General features: G+C 40.1%; 1 protein-coding gene across 14 annotated transcripts in view; it reads left to right on the forward strand.

Moving 5' to 3' along the window:
- Positions 1-24,996, forward strand: part of MACF1 (microtubule actin crosslinking factor 1) — a 282,110-nt gene that overhangs the window by 157,359 nt on the left and 99,755 nt on the right. For 9 of the 14 annotated variants that reach the window (XM_024738722.1, XM_024738718.1, XM_024738727.1 and 6 more), the window contains 10 exons: positions 76-228; positions 3,382-3,615; positions 5,843-5,992; positions 6,915-7,148; positions 8,238-8,441; positions 10,682-11,200; positions 11,987-12,163; positions 12,418-12,541; positions 13,345-13,553; positions 13,934-14,251. In XM_024738722.1, the coding sequence (XP_024594490.1) occupies positions 76-228; positions 3,382-3,615; positions 5,843-5,992; positions 6,915-7,148; positions 8,238-8,441; positions 10,682-11,200; positions 11,987-12,163; positions 12,418-12,541; positions 13,345-13,553; positions 13,934-14,251 (2,322 nt within the window). The remainder of the gene's footprint in view (positions 1-75; positions 229-3,381; positions 3,616-5,842; positions 5,993-6,914; positions 7,149-8,237; positions 8,442-10,681; positions 11,201-11,986; positions 12,164-12,417; positions 12,542-13,344; positions 13,554-13,933; positions 14,252-24,996) is intronic. The other 5 variants (XM_024738728.1, XM_024738729.1, XM_024738732.1 and 2 more) reach the window with 1 other exon arrangement.

The raw sequence follows: 24,996 nt of genomic DNA on the forward strand, positions 1-24,996 counted from the left end.
TTTTATTCACAAAGGCTCACAAACTCTGGGTAGGCTTGGAGAATTTTATTATCTAATTTGCCATTTATTTCTTAGACTAGAGTTTTAAATCAGTATGAACAGCTAGAAGGCAAACTTCAAGATCTAAGAGCCTGGGTTGGCAATACCCATCTTATTCTGAACAACAAGGAGCATGTCGATGAAACAGATGCCATCGACAGCCTGAGTCACCATCTCCAACAGTGTGAGGTAAGCACTCCACCGGTTCTCGAGCATGTTTCATTTGTCCTTTTGAGTTTTATCAATTTTATTTCTCTGCTAGGCAAACTGGTGTCTGTACTTGCCTTTCTTAGAAAGTCTGACTTTCCATTTGAGAAAGTCAGCTACATTTAGTTTTTTGTTTTTTGTTTTTTTACGGTACGTGGGCCTCTCACTGTTGTGGCCTCTCCCATTGCGGAGCACAGGCTCTGGACACGTAGGCTCAGCGGCCATGGCTCATGGGCCCAACTGCTCCGCGGCATGTGGGATCTTCCCGGACCGGGGCATGAACCTGTGTCCCCTGCATCGGCAGGCGGACTCTCAACCACTGTGCCACCAGGGAAGCCCCCATGACTCTTTGAATTATGGTTTTCTCAGGGTATATGCCCCGTAGTGGGGTTGCTGGGTCATATGGTTGTTCTATTTTTAGTTTTCTAAGAACCTCCATACTGTTCTACATAGTGGCTGTATCAATTTACATTCCCACCCACAGTGCAAGAGGGTTCACTTTTCTCTATACCCTCTCCAGCATTTACTGTTTGTGGATTTTTTGATGATGGCCTTTCTGACTGGTGTGAGGTGATATCTCATTGTAGTTTTGATTTGCATTTCTCTAATGATTAGTGATGTGAACATTCTTTCATGTGTTTGCTGGCAATCTGTATATCTTCTTTGGAGAAGTGTCTAGGTCTTCTGCCCATTTTTGGATTGGGTTGTTTGTTTTTTTGATATTGAGCTGCAGGAGCTGTATATTTTGGAGATTAATCCTTTGTCAGTTGCTTCGTTTGCAAATATTTTCTCCCATTCTGAGGGTTGTCTTTTCATCTTGTTTGTGGTTTCTTTTGCTGTGCAAAAGCTTTTAAGTTTCATTAGGTCCCATGTGTTTATTTTTGTTTTTATTTCCATTTCTCTAGGAAGGTGGGTCAAAAAGGATCTTGCTGTGATTTATGTCTTAGAGTGTTCTGCCTATGTTTTCCTCTCACACACCAGCTTTGATCAGTGAGCTAGAGCATGGATTTGCAAACTTTTTCTATAAAGGGTTAGATAGTAAATATTTTAGGCCTTGCAGGTGACCTGTTTCTGTGGCAGCCATTCAGCGCTACTGTTGAAACATGAAAGCAGCCATAGACAGTACATAAACAAATGGTTGTGGACATGTTACAATAAAACTTTATTTACGGGCTTCCCTGGTAGTGCAGTGGTTGAGAATCTGCCTGCCAATGCAGGGGCCATGGGTTGGAGCCCTGGTCTGGGAAGATCCCACATGCTGCAGAGCATCTGGGCCCGTGAGCCACAACTACTGAGCCTGCGCGTCTGGAGCCTGTGCTCCACAACAAGAGAGGCCGCGATAGTGAGAGGCCCGCGCACCACGTTGAAGAGTGGCCCCCGCTCACCGCAACTAGAGAAAGCCCTCGCACAGAAACGAAGACCCAACACAGCCAAAAATAAATTTAAAAAAAAAGTGAAGTTGGAAAATATGAACTTATTTTAAAAAAAAAAAAAACTTTATTTACAAAAACAGGTGGCAGGCAGATTTGGCTCGGGGACTGCAGATTGCTGACCTCTGATCTCAAGAGATGGTTTTCTTTTTGTCCAAAGAAGTTGGAAAATATGAACTTATTTTTAAAAAAAAAAAACTTTATTTACAAAAACAGGTGGCAGGCAGATTTGGCTCGGTGACTGCAGATTGCCGACCTCTGATCTCAAGAGATGGTTTTCTTTTTGTCCAACTCCAAGTTACGTGATTCTTTTTATAAGTCAGTGAGAGAAGGTTAAAGATTCTGAGATACATATGAGCCGAGGATTCTCTCCCCCATCCCCACTTCCAACATTGTTATTTCTTTTGGTTATACTTAAAGTAATATCAGGTGATACTCACGTTGTTTTATCCATGGTCTGCCATAGATATTCCTCTCCTAAAACTCTTTCTAAAGTCAGAGCAGAACTAGAGATGTTCCCTCCTATTCCATCCTCTTCATTTTCCCCAGTCTTAGGAGATACAGACCTAAATGTTGTCTGTGGTCAGGCTTCCTTGTATGCAAGCTCGTCCCTCTTTATCTTGCAAGAGTTGGCCTGCCGCCTTCTTTCATAGCCTTTTATCCATATATACCATTGGAGGAATGAGTAGCAGACTTTATCTGTTCACGGGCAGAGTACTAAAAGAAGCAAGGGTGAGAAAAATTTCTAAGATACAGTGTGAGATATGAAAACAGAGCATCTCATGCATTGGGATCCTTGCCTAGTTATACCTTATACAAATTCTGTTATAGAAAGAGAGCCACAGCCTAAGCCTCATTTTCCTTAGTGACAGTTTCCCAAATCCATGTGTTCACACATGGAGGAAGTATAGTCTTGTGATAAATATCTAGAAGCCCTCCTCCCAGCCTGCTTTTCAAGATTGCTGACTACGCTCAATTTCAAAGTGATAGATGTGTAGATATCTTACTTTGTTTCTATGTTTTTTATTGCATCCAGTGTAACATAGTTGATGATCACTAAATGTTTGTGGGAAAATTGCATGCTTTTTAATTGTCTGAAAACAGATAAATTCTAGTGTTTAGGCAGTTTTCTACTGCTTTAAAGAAGCAATATAACTATTATATAAGAAAGTCTGACTGTAATCCTTTACAGTTTTAAAATGTGTAAGCAACATTATTTACTCTAAAAGTCAAATTTCAGTGAACCAAAAATAAATCGAATATTTTCTCACTTCTGGCCTACCAGGTACTAGGGCTAGACAAATACAAATAGGTATTTGAATCTAAGAAAATACAATTAGACAGATATATCTCAGACCAAAAATTCATGTTATACTTTCCAAAACTTAAAAAAATACATTTTTTCACAGACACCTGGGATTAGCTGTACTGTAATTCTGTTATTATAAATAATTGAAAGCTTAGTGCATTTAGAAATCAAGGGCTAGTAAAGAAAACCTAACTGTAATATGCGAGGGGTTTGGAGAGGCCAGAAGTGAGAGAGACTTCGGTTTGGCCCTAGAAATGATCAGTGTCAGTTATAAAAATGCAAGAAATTAACCTCTGTTTGATCATGTTGATTCTTTGATTAGAACCAACAGCTTCTGCTTCTACAGAGAATAAGAAGTTTCTTTTTTCTTTTTCTTCCTTTCCCCACTTACCTTAGGATTTGAAACAGCCCATGGCTGAGAGGAAATCTCAGCTGGATGCACTTGCCTTTGATATTCAGTTCTTTATCTCCGAGCACGCCCAGGACTTGCCTCCTCAGCAGAACCGACAGATGCTAAGGCTTCTGAATGAACTGCAGAGGTCCTTCCAGGACCATGTGGAACGGACCACAGCCCAGGTGGATGCCTTGCAGGGCCGTCTTCAACAGATGGAGCAGGCAGCCCGGCTTAAGGTCAGGCTGAACCAGAAGCTGGGCTCAGTTGGTCTCTGGGATGTCCTCTATCTTTGGGTTTTCTGGCCAGAGTCCATTTATCATGATTCCAGGAGCCTGCGTTTACCAGTTTTTGATTGGTTCAGGCCAGTTTGGTTCTGGTCCAGGAGGCAGCTCTTCTGGCCGTTTTTCTTGCTGTGTTTTTGGTTTTATGTGTGTGTGTGTGAGAGAGAGAATACGTGTGTTTACGTGTGTATGCATGTGCAAGCGTTTTCTTTTTAGTGAGTCTCTACTGTCACTGTCTCTGACTTTCAAATGAAAATTTTATCCCTAGCCCTTATTTCTCCTACTCTCTCCCTCAGTATTCTTTTGAGGACTGTTAGGAACATTTAGGTACTCTGAGCTCTTGAGAAGAATGGTCCTGAAATCAGTTTTATTCTGGGGCTTTTCAAATGATTAACAGTAAGGTTCCTTGACCACCTTCAAACAGCTGACAAAAAGATTTTTATCAGAATCATATTAATTTTTTAGCACATTTGAAATTATTATTTTCTAGCACCGTTCTTTACACTCTTGTGCCCAGTGCTTATTCAGTTATTGGAAAACGGTGTGTAGAAGCACTCTTGATACATTCTGGGGGGTGGGGGGAAACAACTAATCATCTCACCACCTTCTATCACAAGCCTCTTCTTGCAGGACTCAACATAATTGCATTAATGGTAACATCATAACCGTATAATACCAAGAATGATGCTTATGCCATTTCTGCTGTTTGAATAATAAGTTGGAATTCAGCAAGATGATACTAGAATTGTCCTTGTCACCAGCAAAACTATCTCAGGGTCTCTTTTATTAAATATTGTGCAAAGTAGAATTGAGCTTTTGAGTCAGGCTTAAAGGGTATTAAAGGCTTAAAGTCAAGTCTGTATGTCCCTTATTACTGCTTAGTTGTTTCAGCTCTATTGAATTTGAAGTAAAATACTAGGTTACCTTCCATATCTGGAAATTTGCAGTGTCCTCACTTGGGAATCTATATAGCCTGGTGTAGCTTATGGATAATTAACGAAATAGCATTGGTCTGGGCCACCTTAAGATAATAACAGCCTGCATCCAGGATAGGCTCCTGAGCTGCAGACGGTGATACAGTTGCATGTGAACATTCTCTCTAAGTGTGTAATTAATTCCACAATGTTTATTAACCTTGTTATTGTCAGAAATGCTCTGCTTCTCTCTATATTTGCCCTGAATGCATGTGTATGTCTGTGTGTTAACTTGTTTGCTTTGCTTTTTTCAGATTCAGTCTGCACCCATCCTAACCCATGAAGATCCTGTTTTACAGCTGAAGAACTCTTAGGAGTTCTCTTCCAGAGCCCTTCTATTTGTCCTAAAGAGGGGGAGAGAGGGCCAATTTGGGCACCTGTTTGTAAGTGCAGGTGACTAAAACACCATCAGAAGGTAGAAAACGGTTCTAGAAGGATGGTCAGGAGAACACATCATGCTCAATTGCTCAATCAGGTGCTTCAGTGTCATGCGACTGAGAGGTCTGGAGAAAGGATCAGGCACAGAAGCGTACTCCCTCCTCCCCTTGGGCTGGCTTTTCTCTTGGGTAATGGTATAGACACCTGAAGGACTGAGCCCGTTGCTATTCTGGGGCAGTTCCCTTCTCAAAATAGCCAAGCCCTTCATGCCTGGCATGTAATCATTCCATTTAATGGGTGTCTGCATTTGTGAGAAGTTTGATTTATATAAAATCAGCTCAATTACTAAGAAACTCAATTAGCTTATAAATTATCCAGTTTCCTGATTTTTACTCCTTGTCTAGTCCTTCTAATTTTCCATATTATGACTTAACATGTAGTGTATCATCCAGTTCCAGTCGAATTGATCAGAACCACTAATTTATTATTACCACCAATATCATCTGTGGATTTTAAGCATCTGGGCTCTCTGTTCTCCATTTCCAAGGATAATAACAGCAGTCTGGCAAAGGAGCTTCCAGACCAAAACCTGGGAGCATTCTCATCCCAAATCACCCCGATTATAATCCCGACCATAGCCCCAGATTAACAGATGATCCAGTTGAGGGGAGCTTTCTGAATATGATTTCTGTGCCTTTTCCTCCTCTAGTCTCCCACCAACTTTTCCATCCTTGAGATATAACCTTCCTGTTTTACATTTCAGGGAGTTATCTTGTATTTATAAAATGAGAATCATTAATTGTCTCTTGGCCCCTTTGCATTTTAATTAGACCCTGCAGAAACAACAAAATACCTGTCACCAGAAACTGGAGGATCTTTGCAACTGGGTAGGACAGGCAGAAAGAGCATTGGCTGGCCATCAAGGTAGAGCCACCCAGCAGGATCTCTCTGCTTTGCAGAAGAACCAAAGTGACTTGAAGGTCAGTAAGAGTTAACTCATTTTTTTCATTCCTTCAAGTATTTATAAAGGCTTGCTATGCGCCAGGCACAGTGCTTAGTGCCAATAACATAATGGTAAACGTCCCTGCTCTCATGAAGCTTACAGTGTCTTGGAAAAGACAGACATTACACAAATAATCACAAAAATGAACATATAATTTATTCAGTATTGTATCTATAAAGGAAAAGTTACATGAGAACATATAACAGAGAGACCCAGTCTTGACTTGGATATCAAGATTACCTTAAAGAAGTGTCACTTAAACTGAGGAACAGAGGGTACATAGGGGTTGATGCATGAAGGTGTGGGAGGAAGAAGAAAATTGCCAGGCAGAGGCCTGTACATCAGTCTGGAGGTGGGAATGGGGTCGAGCACAATGTATTCAAGAGCTGAAAGAAAGCTAGTTCAATTGGACTGCAAAGAAGAAAAGGAAGATTAGTGAATGATGAGTCTGTAGGGTAGGACCCAGATCACTCTGGGCCTTATAGGCTACATTAGGATTAAGGAGTCATAACCAAGAGAGTTATAAAGGACCAACCAGGCCTTAACTCCGCTAGAATCCTGTTGTCAACTCTTCTTTATAGAAGAATGATCTCTTTGAGGATAACTCATTGCAGAATAAAAATCATGTTTATGGGCGGTCTCCTTTTTTGTCTTCACTAAATATCTTCTTAGAAATTTAAATTTTTCTTAGAAAATTAAATATTTAAAAAGTTTCTTAATTTAGAAGCATTTAAAATTTTATTATCTCCATTGGTTTAGGCATAAACCTTAAGCAAATTATACTCAGGGACATACGTCAATTGCAGATAATGTCATCCTAGTCATTCATCTTCATGCTGTTGAGAGGTCTTAGAAGTTCTAAAGTTGAAGCCTCTGCCATCCTGTTTTCGTATGTTAAGGATTTACAGGGTGACATTCAGAATCATGCCACCTCATTTGCCAGTGTTGTCAAAGACACTGAAGGGTTCCTGGCAGAGAACCAAGCTAAGCTGAGCCGCCATGAGTTGACAGCTCTCCGGGAGAAACTTCATCAGGCTAAGGAGCAGTATGAGGCTCTCCAGGAAAGGACGAAGCTGGCCCAGAAGGAGCTGGAGGAAGTGGTGACCTCAGCCTTACAGCAGGAGACTGAAAAGGTAACCAGACTGCTGTGATGCTTGGTATTTTTCAAAAAAGAAAATTTTGGTACCTACACAAATAAAAGGTAATGAAGGGAAACTGCTTTACAGAGAGCATAGAATCACAAAAAAGGGTTAATTCAGGAGCAGATCTGTGAGCCAATATTTATTTTTATAAGAAACATCCTGAAGGACTTTAAGTCAGGAATAGTTGGTAGTAAGTTCATATTCCCAATCATCACCATCATCATCATCATCCCTGGGGAAAAAGCAAATGGCATATTTCTAACCTGAATCTGGACTGGTGATCCAAGGGTACTAGTGAAAATACCTGGGCAGTCTTAATGGGCCACAAGCTATCCTCAAGCTGCCACTATAGTTTCAGTGGGAAGTCATGGCGCTGGGATAAACCTAAAAGAAGGTAAAGTCTCATGGTCTGCTGCACCCCACTCAGCACTGGCTTATTGAATCAAAGTTCTTTTTCTGGCTGTGAACTTGTACACTAATGAGGGAGGTAGAGAATGTGGAAAGAGAAGTAAGTTACCTTAAGATGAATTCTGAAATACATGAATATATCACTTGGCATAACCTGTTTTATTAAAGTACTTGAAGAGTCAGAAAATAGAATTTGAGAGACAAGTTTCAGAATTCAGTGCTCTACTTGGCAGAGAAAACGCTGGGAGTAGTCTGCATTTTCCTTAAGGAAGAACAGAAAGTTAATTGAGTGTGACTGTGCTATTTTTTATCCTACCAAGGCAGTGTATAACTTGTGCGTACCTAGAAGGGATTCCATAAAGCTTGGAGGTGCCAGGACTAAATCATCTCTTGACAAAGCCCTTTCAAATCCTGGGATTTGCCGCCCTCCTGCTCCTTTATTAAAAGCAGTGAGATATAGATCAAATTTAGGGATTGTTTTAAATTATTTTTCAACAGATTTAGAAGATGCTTATTTTTCTCTGTGGGTGCAAAGACTGTTTATACCCAGCCTTAGAGCTGCTTCTTCTTTTTTTTTTTTTTTTAAGCCTAAATGTCTTCCCCTTTACTTAACCTTTGGTTCATAGCTGAGTATCTAAGGCCTTCTCACTAGACTCCCCCTGTGGCTTTCAGAGTAAAGCAGCAAAGGAACTGGAAGAGAACAGGAGTAAGATCGATGCTCTCTTGGATTGGTTGACTTCAGTGGGATCATTGGGTGGACAGATGGAGCCGGTCTCAGGAGGTAACCTGGAGAAAGGAGCCTTGGATACCACTGATGGTCACATGGGGGTGAACCAAGCCCCAGAGACGCTGGACAAGCAATGTGAGAAGTTGAAGGTGAGCATGTTAGCTTGTTCTTACAATGCTGGGTGAACCTCTGCTGCCCTGGGCAAGTCACCATAACCTCCTGCCCTAAGTCCAGTGAGCACTTCTCAGTTCATATCTTCTTTGATTTCTCAGTAGCCTTGACAGTCTTGACCACTCCCCTTGAAATAGTTTCTCCCTTGTTTCCATAGCACTATCTGCCCTGATAATCCTCCTCCCTTTCCTCTGGCCAGCTTTTGAAATACTGATATGCTTCCAGGTTGTAGCCTAGGCCTCTTCTCGTCTTTCAGAATATATTTTCCTTGGGTATTCTCATCCACCCATGACACCTCACTTCCCGTTTGTACTAGTGGTTTTCATGTATGTATTTGTCTCCAGCCCAGATGCCTGCTCTGAGCTTCAAACCAGTGTATAAATCCATCTGCCTATTTGCAACTTGGAACCACAGGCACCTCAACCTGAGAACTAGACCTCCTATTTTCTAAAGTACCCCTCCCCCACTGAACATGTTCTCCTTCCTATATTCCCACTTACTTGCCTGGACTAAACATCACCCTAGATTCCTTTCCTTCCCTCACTCTCCCATATTGAATCAGTCATCAAACCCCACGCTTCTTATAGCTCTTTTAAAATCATCCACACGTTTTTATCTCCATCGAGATATTAATTGCAGTTCAGACTGCTATCAGCTCTCACTTGTGTTATGTAACTTCTGGTCTCCTTGACTCTTGGCTTTTACCCTCCAATCCATTCCCACACTATTAAGTGATCTTTTTAAGATGCTGTGTCCCTGCTTAACCCTTTTAATAGTTCCCTGCTGCCCTTAGGAAACTATTTCTTACTCATCTCTACTCATCTATTTATTCAGCAAATATTGAGGGCCTGATGCATGACAGGTATTGGAGATAAACCAGTGAACCAGCCAGATCCACCATCTCCAAGACATTAACTGATATATGCAGGTATATTGTATTACATGATTGAAAGAGTATTTAGGGAACTTGGAAGACACACAGATCACATACGTTAGTGATACCTTTATAGCGTACAAAACTGGTTTAGCTGACATGCTTCTGTTGAACAGCCTGTGTGGGCAATTGCCTTATTTTGTATTCATAGGATTTCTGCCTCTTGCATGCTACTTCTGTGCTTGGAAGATCCATTGTAGTGTGTACCCTAAAGCCATGGCAGTCTTGGCACAGAGCAGAAATGGTCCTGCTGTCACAGGGGCTTCCGGATACTGCTTGCTGGCAGCTCCATCTAGGAAGGACACTGTCTTACCTGTGGGTGGATGAGAGTGGGGACATCTGGGCAGTATACAGACAAGCTGTAGTACTGTCCCTTACTGTCTCTTTGAGCAGGATATATTTGTCACCCCAGCTTCCCTGAGATGACGTCGGAAGCTGAAGCTATCAGGTTGCTGTTGTCCTTCTCTAGGGAGTTGCATAAACAGTATAGATAGTTAAGAACACTTACTGAGCTCCCAGTGACTTCTGTTAGACTCAGGAAGAACATTTTAGGAACAAAACCAAGCAACCACAACTGTCCTAAAAGAACTTACGTTCCACTGAAACAGAAAAAAGGTCTACATGTCTACATATTTGACATAACACATACAAATAAAACGTACAGATTACCTGTACTATCCAGAAATACAGTCTATTCTCACTAATATACAAATTGTTTATTTAATGAATTAATTTTCCAACATTTTTTCTAGTAGGGACAGTCTTCAAGGATATGTGAATGACACATTTCACAGCTTAGCATTTGCAGTTTTTATGCCGTCATATGTATGACTTATGCAGCTTACTGTCTCCTTCCATCAGTGTGGGTAGTTTTAGTTGGCCATTTGTACCTTCTCTTAGATCTGGGGTAGTTTAGTGATGAAGAGAGTCAGGTTCAAGTCACAGTTTGTCCCTTAACTATCTGCATGACCTTAGTCAAGACATACAACACCTTTTTGGTATTCAGTTATCCCATCCTTGATATGGGAATTATATGGTCGGCCTACACTACAGATGGTGGCACGAGTATTATGAGATAATACATGAAAACTGTCAGATCCTAGATAAGTCAGTTCATCTGGGATTAGTAGATGGCATAATGCATAGAGAGTGAGAGATATTAATGATTTCTGAGCAGCTGGAAAAGTGACCTATTGAGATCTCTCCCTACTTCTAGCTGTAGACATAAACAAGTTATTGTGGTTTCCCTACTGATTGTCCTTTGTTTGTGGGGATTTTTGCCAGGCTCGTCACCAAGAATTGCTGTCGCAGCAGCAAAATTTCATCCTGGCCACCCAGTCTGCTCAGGCCTTCCTGGACCAGCATGGCCACAATCTCACACCCGAGGAGCAGCAGATGCTGCAAGAAAAGCTCGGAGAACTAAAGGAGCAGTATGTGACTTCCCTGGCCCGGTCAGAGGCAGAAGTGAAGCAGGTGCAGACACTACGGGATGAGCTGCAGAAGTTTCTGCAGGATCATCGAGAGTTTGAAAACTGGCTGGAACGGTCTGAGAAAGAGCTGGAGAACATGCACAAGCGAGACAGCAGCCCCGAGGCCCTTCCCGCCCTACTCAAGCGACAGGGGAGCTTCTCGGAGGACGTAATTTCCCACAAAGGAGACTTGAGATTTGTGACTATCTCAGGACGGAAAGTCTTGGACACAGAAAACAGCCTTGAGGAAGGCAAAGAACCATCAGCAACTGGAACCTTAGTGAAGGACAAGCTGAAGGATGCAACAGAAAGATACAGTGCTCTCCATTCAAAGGTAGAGGAGAGGTTCCTGGCAGCCCCTGGTGTAACAGTCATGGCAGCCCTCACACAACTGTGGGTGGTTTCTGGGGCTTACAATAAGAACCTCAGACACAGTGAACAAGCTGATTTGTAGATTGACCATGGGTAGAATGAGTGTTTATGAGTTCTGAAAAACTGCAAAATATAGAGGCCCAGGGGCTCATGCCTGATCTGAGCAATATCCAGGGGTATGTCTCACTGCAGTGGTGAAGGTAGAAGTGCTCACCTCCCTGTGTCCTGGCCAGCAGCCATGGCCTCCCAAGAGACAGAGCACAGGGAGACTTAAACCAAATACACAGTCTTTATTACTGGACAGAACATCTAGGGTAAACCCTTATCTTCCTCCCTATCAAAGAATTCCCTTTAGCTCCCAAGATATAGAATCCAGTCAGTTCTTCTTACCTGTTTTGTGCTTTTTGCCAACATCTTTCACCCCCAAAAGGAACACATTTTGTACCTCTCAGTCCCCACCTTTGCCTGCAACCTGATGTATATTTCTTTGGTGGCTTGTCATACAACTAAATCTTCCCAGGTATATAATAAAGTGGAGGTGGATAGTATGGATCAAACAGTCAGGACCCCACTTACAGAAAATTGTTGCTACCATCTATCTGTGGGGGCCCACACTAACCTTAACTGTAGTTACAGTCAGTTCCCTGTAACATAGCCAGAGCTCTTTGGACTGTGCCTGGGAAGCTGCTGCCCTTGGCCTGACCCACTTAAGTCTGCTTTCCCTTCTTTTTTTTTTCTTATGGCGCAGTGTACACGACTGGGCGCTCACCTGAACTTGCTGCTAGGCCAGTATCAGCAGTTCCAGAGCAGTGCCGAAAGCCTGCAGGCCTGGATGAAAGCTTGTGAAGCCAACGTGGAGAAGCTCCTCTCAGAAACTGTTGCCTCTGACCCTGGGGTCCTGCAACAGCAGCTTGTGACCACAAAGGTGAGCCAATACACAAGCTGTTGTGCTGCATGGCTTAGAGTAGCTTCAAAGCGAAGCAAATGCTTGCATAGGTTAAAGGCAGTGGTTGGGATGCCGTGGACAACATATGATTCCTAAAAACTTTATTCTGATGTCTGTGGCTATGGATAAACAGAATTTATTCTATAAAGCTGCTCAGTAGCTCTCAATCCCTAGAACCAGCTTTGATTATGCACTGTGATGGTTTTCTTTTGTCCTTTTTCATGGATAAGCAGCAGTTGCAGGAGGAATTGGCTGAGCATCAAGTACCTGTAGAAAAGCTCCAAAAGGTAGCTCATGACCTCATGGAAATTGAAGGGGAGCCAGCCCCAGACCACAAGCATGTTCAGGAAACTACAGGTATGAAGCAGCGATAGCCAGAGTGTTCCCCTAATTCCTAGTATGTGCCTCTGTTCTGTAACATATCACATTGTGTTGTACAAGTATCTGTGGTGCTAGCTAGGGGCTGTGGATATAAACACGAATAGCTCACCCTCTAATGAACTTTATTCTTACACCATACGAGGCCTTCATGGTCTGACTTCAACCTCTTTTCCCCAGGCACTTGCCTTCTAGCCACACCCGACTTCTTTCCTTTCCCAAGTCATTTCCTCATTACTTTACCCCTGAAGTTTTTCCTATTGCTTAGCTGCTAACATTTATTGAGTCCTTACCATGCATGATGAAATCTTGCTCATGTAACCGGGAAGTTACTTCCTTTGTAAAGTCCTGACACCACCCCCGCCCCGACCCCCAAGAAGAAGTAAAAGATAAGAACTAATCATTCTTCCTTCGGGTTTCTCTAGTACAGTACTCCTAGTACCAATATAGCACTTATGATTTTATTATTGTGGTTAGTTGATGTGCCTTCCACTACCTATGCTCTCTTTTAGAGTTTTAAGGTTTGTAGAAGGCAGAGACTTTATCATAATAATCTTTAGTCCTCAGCATCGAGCACAATTTCTGGCACTTAGTAGGTGCTAAATATATAATGCTTCTTGAATTTGGTTCAAATAGTGATGTATTTAGGCTTATTTTTCTTTCTGTTTGTCTTGATTTCTGTTGTTATTATAACTAACATGTACAATTTAAATATGTTTTCTTTTTAAAGTGCAACACAAAAATTGTCCCCACTCTCTCTTCTCATGGCCTTGAATTTCCAGATTCCATACTCAGCCATTTCCAAAGCCTCTCCAGTAGCTTGGCAGAGCGCTCTGCTCTGCTGCAGAAAGCCATTGCCCAGTCTCAGAGTGTCCAGGAAAGCCTGGACAGCTTGTTGCAGTCCATCAGTGAAGTTGAAAATAACCTGGAAGAGGAGAAGGTGGCACCGCTGTCATCAGGAGTCATACAGGAGGCCCTGGCCACTAACATGGTGAGACCTGTGCCCCAGGAGTTAGCATAGAGGGTATATTTGCCATGTTCCATAATGATATCATTTTGAAAAAGTATCAGGAAAAGAATTCATTTCCATTAATCTTCTAATAAGACTTAGAAATGTTGACTAATCCATGTAAAGGTTTGTCTACCCAATTTCCAAACCATTGGTAAGCTTGAGGAAAAGTGGTGATGGCAAAGTCACTGGTCACATGGGGTGGAGAACTAAGGGTATTGATGGTATTCTGAAGTTTCAATTGCAATCCTCCAACCTTCCTTGAGGAGGTGAGCATGTAGTTACTAGAAGCTTATTAGTTTGTGGCTCAGATATCCTGGAATAAGTGAGCCAGGAGCTGACAGACGTGTTCTTGATGACAGAAATTGAAGCAGGACATTGCTCGGCAGAAGAGCAGCTTGGAGGCCACACGTGAGATGGTGACCCGATTCATGGAGACAGCAGACAGCAACTCGGCCGCAGTGCTGCAGGGCAAACTGGCCGAGGTGAGCCAGCGCTTCGAACAGCTCCGGCTACAGCAGCAAGAAAAGGAGAGCTCCCTAAAGAAGCTTCTGCCCCAGGCAGAGATGTTTGAGCATCTCTCTGATAAGCTGCAGCGATTCATGGAAAACAAAAGTCGGTTGCTGGCCTCTGGGAATCAGCCAGATCAAGATATTGCACATTTCTTCCAACAGATCCAGGTAAGGATATATCTGCCAGATGGGCAGAATGAAGGGGAAAGAAAGGCAAGGAAAAAAATATATTTACTGAACACATAATATGTCAGTCAGTGTACTGGAAACTTTACCTGCATTGTCTTAAAGAATTCTCACAGCCATCCTGTAAGCTAGATATTATTTGTTCATTTTTTAAAAACACCAACTAGATTTATTTTTCACTCATATTACATGTTCAACCCACATCAGCAGGAATACTTAGCTCATCAAGGTCACTCAGTCTTTCAAGTTGATGGAAACTTCATCCTGACATACGTTTTCACGATTACTACTGCAAGGGGAAGAGGACATATCATATCCATTTACATTTTATTAGTCAAAGCAAGTTTCACATGACCATAGCTGACTTTCAAGGGGGTGGAGAAATGTAATCCTACCATATATCTAGTAGGTGCAGAGCTGAAAATCTTTGGTGAAGAGTTATTACCTCCCGTAGATATAGCTGTATATCCAGGAACAGAATTGCTGGGTCATAGTACCTGCCTGTACTTAATTTGACCAAGTAGTAGCTAACTTGAGCTCCAGAATGGCTGCACCTGCCCACATTCCCACCTGTAGTACCTCAACATTGTTGTATTCTCACATCGCTGCCTTGGGTTTATCCAACTATCTAACGTTTTCCGTATTGTACTGCGATCTCATTGTTTTGTTTGGTTTGCTCTCCTTACTTTTTGCTTTTTGTTTTGAAAATTTTTAAACTTACAGAAAAGTAAAAGGAACAGCACAATAAACATCAGCATACTTTTTACCTGGATCCACCAATTGCTGTTTTTTCTCTCTTTATAAATATATAAAAGAGTATCACTATGGGCTTCCATTTTCATTATCATCATTGTTCTTTTTTATGCTCAAACGTTTTCAAATTTGGTCAGTGGGTGCCCCTTTAAGCTGTCCCCTGGTCTTTCTGACATGTCCCTACCAGTATATGAGCACTCTCTTACTTTCTGGCACAATAAGATGTGTCATGGTCACCTCGTACTTTCCCTGTCCCATACCTGAAATCACCTGTTTCTCCAAGGAGCCCTATTTCTACTGGGGAAGTGTAATTAGATATCAAAATCCAGATAACTAGATGAGCCATTAGGGTGTCATTGCTTCTAGGTCCTTTATGTGGATAGGATTAGGAAATCTTGAAAGTTTTTTATATCATGTATTCATACTGATAATCCAGCTCCAACTCAACACCATAGGATTCTCCCTCCATTCTCTATTTGTATCTTGCTCTGCCCACAGGGAGAACCCTCGTTTCCAGCAGCTTAATATATTATTTGCTATATCCTACAATAAAATAAGATCACTTTGGAATTACACTATTATTTCTACCAATAACAAACCTACTAAGTAAAATTCAAGATTTCTTTAGATTTCTTTTTGTCCTGAGACTCTGACCTACTGTATACTATGTTCAAAGTTACCTGAATTTTTTTTTCCCTGTAATTTCTTATATAATTAGCTTTCTTTGTTTCTATTTGTATTCAACTCCAGGATTTTATTTTTCTTTGTAAAGTTTTATTTTTAAATATGTGAAACATTAAGAAAGCTCAGATTTTCCAAGACTGCTTTCTAAAGGATCAACAGTTGACTAAATTCTCATGGAATAATAATATCTATCTTGAAGAAACTATTTTGGGAATTAAAAAGTATCGGAGGTTGGAGATTGGTTCAGGATGGCGTAGTAGAAGGACGTGCTTTCACTCCCTCTTGTGAGAGCACCGGAATCACAACTAACTGCTGAACAGTCATCGACAGGAAGACACTGGAACTCACCAAACAAGATACCCCACATCCAGCGACAAAGGAGAAGCCGCAGTGAGACGGTAGGAGGGGCGCAATCACAATAAAGTCAAATCCCATAACTGCTGGGTGGGTGACTCACAAACTGGAGAACACTTACACCACAGAAGTCCACCCACTGGATGAAGGTTCTGAGCGACACATCAGGCTTCCCAACCTGAGGGTCTGGCAACAGGGGGGAGGAATTCCTGGAGCATCAGACCTTGACAGCTAGTGGGATTTGATTACAGGAATTAGACAGGACTGGGGGAAACAGAGATGCCACTCTTGGAGGGCACACACAAAGTAGGGTGCATATTAGGACCCAGGGGAAGGAGCAGTGACCCCATAGGAGACTGAACCAGACCTACCTGCTAGTGTTGGAGGGTCTCCTGAAGAGGAGGGGGGTGGCTGTGTCTCACCAGCAGCAGAAGTTCTGGGAGGTACTCCTTGGCGTGAGCCCTCCCAGAGTCTGCCATTAGCCCCACCAAAGAGCCCAGGTAGGCTCCAGTGTTGGGTCACCTCAGGCCAAACAACCAACAGGAAGGGAACCCAGCCCCACCCATCAGCAGACAAGTGGATTAAAGTTTTACTGAGCTCTGCCCACCAGAGCAACACCCAGCTCTACCCACCACCAGTCCCTCCCATCAGGAAACTTGCACAAGCCTCTTAGATAGCCTCATCCACCAGAGGGCAGACAGCAGAAGCAAGAAGAAGTACAGTCCTGCAGCCTGTGGAACAAAAACCACATTCACAGAAAGATAGACAAGATGAAAAGGCAGAAGGCTATGTACCAGACAAAGGAACAAGATAAAACCCCAGAAAAACAACTAAATGAAGTGGAGATAGGCAACCTTCCAGGAAAAGAATTCAGAATAATGATAGTGAAGATGATCCAGGACCTCGGAAAAAGAATGGAGGTAAAGATCAAGAAGATGCAAGAAATGTGTAAAAAAGACCTAGAAGAATTAAAGAACAAACAAACAGAGATGAACAATACAATAACTGAAATGAAAACTACACTAGAAGGAATCAATAGCAGAATAACTGAGGCAGAAGAATGGATAAGTGACCTAGAAGACAGAATGGTGGAATTCACTGCTGTGGAACAGAATAAAGAAAAAAGAATGAAAAGAAATGAAGACAGCCTAAGAGACCTCTGGGACAACATTAAACGCAACAACATTCGCATTATAGGGTTCCCAGGAGGAGAAGAGAGAGAGAAAGGACCAGAGAAAATATTTGAAGAGATTATAGTCGAAAACTTCCCTAACATGGGAAGGGAAATAGCCACCCATGTCCAGGAAGCGCAGATAGTCCCATACAGGATAAACGCAAGGAGAAACACTCCGAGACACATAGTAACCAAATTGGCAAAAATAAAAGTCAAAGAAAACTTATTGAAAGCAGCAAGGGAAAAATGACAAATAACATGCAAGGGAACACCCATAAGGTTAACAGCTGATTTCTCAGCAGAAACTCTACAAGCCAGAAGGGAGTGGCATGACATATTTAAAGTGATGAAAGGGAAGAACCTACAACCAAGATTACTTTACCCGGCAAGGATCTCATTCACATTCTATGGAGAAATCAAAAGCTTGACAGACAAGCAAAAGCTAAGAGAATTCAGCACCACCAAACCAGCTCTACAACAAAGGCTAAAGGAACTTCTCTAAGTGGGAAACACAAGGGAAGAAAAGGACCTACAAAAACAAATGCATAACAATTAAAGTGGTACTAGGAACATACATATCGATAATTACCTTTATGTGAATGGATTAAATGCTCCAACCAAAAGACACAGGCTTGTTGAATGGATACAAAAATAAGACCTATATTTATGCTGTCTACAAGAGACCCACTTCAGACCTAGGGACACATACAGACTGAAAGTGAGGGGATGGAAAAAGATATTCCATGCAAATGGAAATCAAAAGAAAGCTGGAGTAGCAATACTCAAGCAGGTAAAATAGACTTTAAAATAAAGAATGTTACAAGAGACAAGGAAGGACACTGCATAATGATCAAGGGATCAATCGAAGAAGAAGATATAACAATTATAAATATATATGCTCCCAGCATAGGAGCACCTCAATACATAAGGCAACTGCTAACAGCTATAAAAGAGGAAATGAACAGTAACAAAATAATAGTGGGGGACTTTAACACCTCACTTACACCAATGGACAAATCATTCAAACAGAAAATTAATAAGGAAACACACGCTTTAAATGACACAATACACCATATAGATTTAATTGATATTTATAGGACATTCCATCCAAAAACAGCAGATTACACTTTCTTCTCAAGTGCGCACAGAACATTCTCCAGGACAGATCACATCTTGGGTCACAAATGAAGCCTCAGTAAATTTAAGAAAATTGAAATCATGTCAAGCATCTTTTCTGACCACAACACTATGAGACTAGAAATCAATTACACGGGGAAAAAAACGTAAAAAACACAAACACATGGAGGTTAAACAATATGTTACTAAAGAACCAAAAGATCACGGAAGAAATCAAAGAGGAAATCAAAAAATACCTACAGACAAATGACAATGAAAACACGACGATCCAAAACCTATGAGATGCAGCAAAAGCAGTTCTAAGAGGGAAGTTTATAGCATTACAAGCCTACCTCAAGAAACAACAAACATCTCAAATAATCTAACTTTACACCTAAAGGAACTAGAGAAAGAACAAACAAAATCCAAAGTTAGTAGAAGGAAAGAAATCATAAGGATCAGAGGAGAAATAAATGAAATAGAAACAAAGAAAACAATTGCAAAGATCAATAAAACTAAAATCTGGTTCTGTGAGAAAATAAACAAAATTGATAAACCATTAGCCAGATTCATCAAGAAAAAGAGGGAGAGGACTCAAATCAATAAAATTAGAACTGAAAAAGGAGAAGTTACAACAGACACCACAGAAATACAAAGCATCCTAAGAGACTACTACAAGCAACTCTATGCCAATATAGTGGACACCCTGAAAGAAATGGACAAATTCATAGAAAGGTATAGCCTTCGAAGATTCAACCAGGAAGAAATAGAAAATATGAACAGACCAATCACAAGTAAAATTGAAACTGTGATTTAAAATCTTCCGACAACCAAAAGTCCAGGACCAGAGGCTTCACAGGTGAATTCTATCAAACATATAGAGAAAAGCTAACACCCATCCTCCTCAAACTCTTCCAAAAAATTACAGAGGAAGGAACACTCCCAAACTCATTCTATGAGGCCACCATCACCCTGATACCAAAACCACACAAAGATACTACAAAAAAAAGAAAATTATAGACCAATATCACTGATGAATATAGGTGCAAAAATCCTCAACAAAATACTAGCAAACAGAATCCAACAACACACTAGAAGGATCATACACCATGATTAAGTGGGATTTATCCCAGGGATGCAAGGATTCTTCAATATATGCAAATCAATCAATGTGATACACCATATTAACAAATTGAAGAAGAAGAACCATATGATCATCTCAATAGATGCAGAAAAAGCTGTTAACAGTATTCAACACCCATTTATGATAAAAACTCTCCAGAAAGTGGACATAGAGGGAATCTACCTCAACATAATAAAGGCCATATATGACAAACCCACAGCAAACATCATTCTCAATGGTGAAAAACAGGAAGCATTTCCTCTAAGTTCAGGAACAAGACAAGGATGTCTACTCTCGCCACTATTATTAAACATAGTTTTGGAAGTCCTAGCCACAGCAATCAGAGGAGGAAAAGAAATAAAAGGAATACAAATTGGAAAAGAAGTAAAACTGTCAGTGTTTGCAGATGACATGATACTATACATAGAGAATCCTAAAGATGCCACCAGAAAACTACTAGAGCTAATCAATGAATGTGGTAAAATAGCAGGATACAAAATTAAGGCACAGAAATCTCTTGCATTCCTATACACTAATGATGAAAAATCTGAAAGAGAAATTAAGGAAACACTCCCACTTACTACTGCAACAAAAAGCATAAAATACCTAAGAATAAACCTACCTAGGGAGACAAAAGACCTGTATGCAGAAAACTATAAGACACTGATGAAAGAAATTAAAGATGATATCAACAGATGGAGAGATATACCATGTCCTTGGATTGGAAGAATCAATATTGTGAAAATGACCATACTACCCAAAGCAGTCTACAGATTCAGTGCAATTTCTATCAAATTACCAATGGCATTTTTTACAGAGCTAGACCAAAAAAATCTTACAATTTGTATGGAGACACAAAAGACCCCAAATAGCGGAAACAGTCTTGAGGGAAAAAAATGGAGCTGGAGGAATCAGACTTCCTGACTTCAGACTGTACTACAAAACTACAGGAATCAAGACAATATGGTGCTGGCACAAAAACAAATATAGATCAGTGGAACAGGATAGAAAGTGTAGATAAACCCACGCACCTATGGTCAACTAACCTATGACAAAGGAGGCAAGGATATACAATGGAGAAAAGACAATCTGTTCAATAAGTGGTGCTGGGAAAACTGGAGAGCTACATGTAAAAGAATGAAATTAGAACACTCCCCAACACCATACACAAAAATAAACTCGAAATGGATTAGAGACTTAATGTAAGACCGGACACTATAAAACTCTTAGAGGAAAACATAGGAAGAACACTCTATGACATAAATCACAGCAAGATCCTTTTTGACCCACCTCCTAGAGGAATGGAAATAAAAACAAAAGTAAACAAATGGGACCTAATGAAACTTCAGAGCTTTTGCACAGCAAAGGAAACCATAAACAAGATGAAAAGACAACCCTCAGAATGGGAGAAAATACTTGCAAAGGAATCAACGGACAAAGGATTAATCTCCAAAATACATAAACAGCTCTCGCAGCTCAATATTAAGGAAACAAACAACCCAATCCAAAAATGGGCAGAAGACCTAAATTTCTCCAGAGAAGACATACAGATGGCCAAGAAGCACATGAAAAGCTGCTCAACATCACTAATTATTAGAGAAATGCAAATCAAAACTACAGTGAGGTATCACCTCACACCAGTTAGAATGGGCATCATCAGAAAATCTACAAACAACAAATTCTGCAGAGGGTGTGGAGAAAAGGGAACCCTCTTGTACTGTTGGTGGGAATGTAAATTGATACAGCCGCTATGGAGAACAGTATGGAGGTTCCTTAAAAAACTAAAAATAGAATTACCATATGATCCAGCAATCCCACTACTGGGCATATACCCAGAGAAAACCATAATTCGAAAAAACACATGCATCTCAATGTTCATTGCAGCGCTATTTACAGTAACCAGGACATGGAAGCAATCTAAATGCCCATCGACAGACGAATGGATAAAGAAGATGTGGTACATATATACAATGGAATATTACTCAGCCATAAAAAGGAACAAAATTGGGTCATTTTTAGAGATATGGGTGGATCTAGAGACTGTTGTACAGAGTGAAGTAAGTCAGAAACAGAAAAACAAATATCGTATATTAACACATATATGTGGAATCTAGAAAAATGGTACAGATGAACTGGTTTGCAGGGCAGAAATTGAAACACAGGTATAGAGAACAAACGTATGGACACCAGGGGGAAAGTGGCAGGGGGTGGTGGTGGTGTGATAAATTGGGAGATTGGGATTGACATATATACACTAATATGTATAAAATGGATAACTAATAAGAACCTGCTGTATAAAAACATAAAATTCAAATTTCAAAAAGAAAAAGATAGCTGAAAAGTCAAAACTTTTCAAAAAGTTATATTCAGGCTGTAGGAAAGTGAATAAGGATATACTCTCACTCTCTTCCATGTGTCTTCTATCCCATTCACCCCCAGAGGTAGTGGATTTCACATTTATTATTTCTATTTATTTTTTCCAAAATAAACACACCATTTCCAATTCTTCGTTACACAAAAGGGGGTACAATACATAATCTTTTGCACTTTCCTTTTATACTTAATATGTCTTAGAAATCACTTAATTCATAGATATCCTCCTCTTTTTTTGTTGTTTTTAAACTATACATTCATTTTGAGGATGAACCGTAGTTTATTCCACCAGACTCTTGTTCTGGTTATTTCCAAAATTGTGCTATTAAAAATGACACTGTAGTGAATAATTCTGTGTTTTTTCCCTGTATTATTGGAAGTGTATCTTCAGAGTAATTCCTAGAGTGGAATTGTTGCATCAGAGGGTAAACGGTTGTGTGGTTTTGTTAGATGTAGCCAAGTTCCCTCCATGAGGATTTCACCATTTTGCATCCCTAGCAGAAGTGTATGACAGTACTATGTATTTCCCCTGCAGACTCACCAATAGAATGTATTGTCAAGCATTTGAGTTTTTGCTAATCTGATTAATAAAACATATCTCAATGTGGTTTTAATTTTTTATTTCTTCTCTAAGTTGAATATATTTTTATACATTTAAGAGACATTTATTTGTAAATCATTGGTTCATGTATTTTGCTCTCGTCTGTCAAGAGTTTGATCTTTTTTTTCTTTCAACTTACAAGAGTTCTGTATTAGGGAAATTAGTCCTTTATAACATGTTGGAAATATTTTCTCACAGTTTGTCCTTTGCCTTTTGACATTGCTTATGGTGTTTTTGGCCATATAAAATTTGTTTTTTTAAAAATATTTTTACACAATAGATTTTATCACTTTTTTTTAAACTGAAATATAGTTGACATACAATATTATGTTAGTTTCAGGTGTACAACATAGTGACTCAACATTTAAATACATAATGAAATGATTACCATGGTAAGGCTAGCAACCATCTGTCCCCATTCAGAGTTATTACAGTGTTATTGACCATGTTCCTTATGCTGTATATTACATCACCATGACTTAAATTTATTTTATAAATGGAAGTTTGCAACTCTTAATTCCCTTCACCTATTTCACCCATTCTCCTAACCTTCTTCCCTCTAACAACCACCTGTTTGTTCTCTGTATTTATGAGTGTGTTGAGTGTGTTTTTGTTTGTTTGTTCATTTGTTTTGTTTTTGAGATTTCAAGTATGAGATCAACAGTATTTGTCTTTCTCTGACTTATTTCACTTAGCATATATACTCTAGATCTATCCATGTTGTCACAGATGGCAAGATTTCATGCTTTTTATGGCTGAGTAATATTCCATTGTCTGTGTGTGTCTGTGTGTGTGTGTGTGTGTGAGAGAGAGAGAGAGAGAGAGATCTTCTTTATCCTTTTAGATTTATATTCTGGGGTTTCTGTTCTGTTCCATTGATGTATATGTCTGTTTTTGTGCCAGTACTATACTGTTGTGATTACTGTAACTTTGTAGTATAGCTTGAAACCAGAGATATCACTCTTTCATTGAAGTTGTAATTTTAGTCATAGTTTGAAAGCCTTTTGCCACACCCAGGTTATGATGGAATTTACCCAATGGTTTCCTTGTTTCTTTTACATTTGAATACTTTAACAATTTAAGTTTATTGTGAGGTATAGTATGAGCTATGAATTCAAGTTCATCTTTTTTCAAAGTTCTATATAGTTATTCCCAATATCATTTATTTGAAAAGTCTATCTTTACCCCAGTGATTTGAGAATCTGTCTTTATCACATACAAAATGTCTTATGTATTGAAGTTTATTTCTTGATTTTCTATTCTATTCCACTGGTCTTTCTATTCATTAAGAATAGCATACTATTTTTATTTCTAGAGGCTTTCTGGGTATGTTTTACTATCTGGTAAGGCTAATCTCCCTTATTTCTTTTTTCATTTTCTTTTTTTTTCTTTTTCAGGATTTCTCATAGCTATAATTGTATATTTATTTTTCCATATGAACATTAGAATCAACTTTATCAGTCCTAGAGAAAAGAGTTGGTATATTTGTTTGGCTCACATTACTTTACTCATTCACACATGCATATATGCACACATAGATGCATACATACACATACATCCATAGCTTTATGGACATCTTTCCTTTTTTTCCAGGTCTGCTTTCATGTCTTTCAGAAGTCAAAGTTTTATTCATAAAGGTTTTGTACTGTTCCTAAAATTGTACGTTTTGTGTTGCTATTATATTATTCTTGATTTTTATATGTTGATTTTATATTCTTGCTTATTGGATTACTTCACTGTTCAATTTGGTTGTATTGTTGATTCTCTGAGGTTTTACAAATATACTTTCATGTAATCTGCAAGTATAGTTGTACCTCCTCAAATTCTTATGCCACAAATTGTCTTCTCCTACCTAATTGCATTGGCTAATATTGTCAATACAGTGTTAAATAATAGTGAAGAGTGTGTTTGCCTGTTTTAAAGAAGAGACAGACTGCAGAAGCTTAGAGAAGTTCAGTAGCTTAAGATCACAAGCTAGTAAAGGGCAAAGCCATGATTGATTTTCAGGTCTGTTGTACTCCAGAAACTTCCATTCTTTTTATTCTCTCATGCTGCCTCTGGAATTTTTAAAGATTTGTTTAAAGGAGATAAGACTCCTTTGTAATTTCCAGCCACTCTCAGGTGGATTGGAGAAATCCTACATATTTAATGTTTTGATCTAGCAGTTGACCCGGTGAACATGCCTCTTTTCTTTTTTGTTTTTGTTTTTGTTTTGTTTCGTGTTTTGCGATATGCGGGCCTCTCACTGCTGTGACCTCTCTCGCCGCGGAGCACAGGCTCCGGACACGCAGACCCAGCGGCCATGGCTCACGGGCCCAGCCGCTCCGCGGCATGTGGGATCCTCCCGGACCGGGGCACGAACCCGCGTCCCCTGCATCAGCAGGCGGACTCTCAACCACTGTGCCACCAGGGAAGCCCCATGCCTCTTTTCTTGTTCCCTCTTTTTCTACAAGTAAGGGAGAACATGCCCCAGCTTTAATCTAGATATCTTTCATTCTTTAGAGTCATTATTTACAAGGACCAGAGGATTGAATACATTTCCTTGTTTC

Source organism: Neophocaena asiaeorientalis, unplaced genomic scaffold (genome assembly GCF_003031525.2).
Source record: "Neophocaena asiaeorientalis asiaeorientalis breed wild unplaced genomic scaffold, Neophocaena_asiaeorientalis_V1.1 scaffold106, whole genome shotgun sequence".
Classification (NCBI taxonomy): Eukaryota; Metazoa; Chordata; class Mammalia; order Artiodactyla; family Phocoenidae; genus Neophocaena; species Neophocaena asiaeorientalis.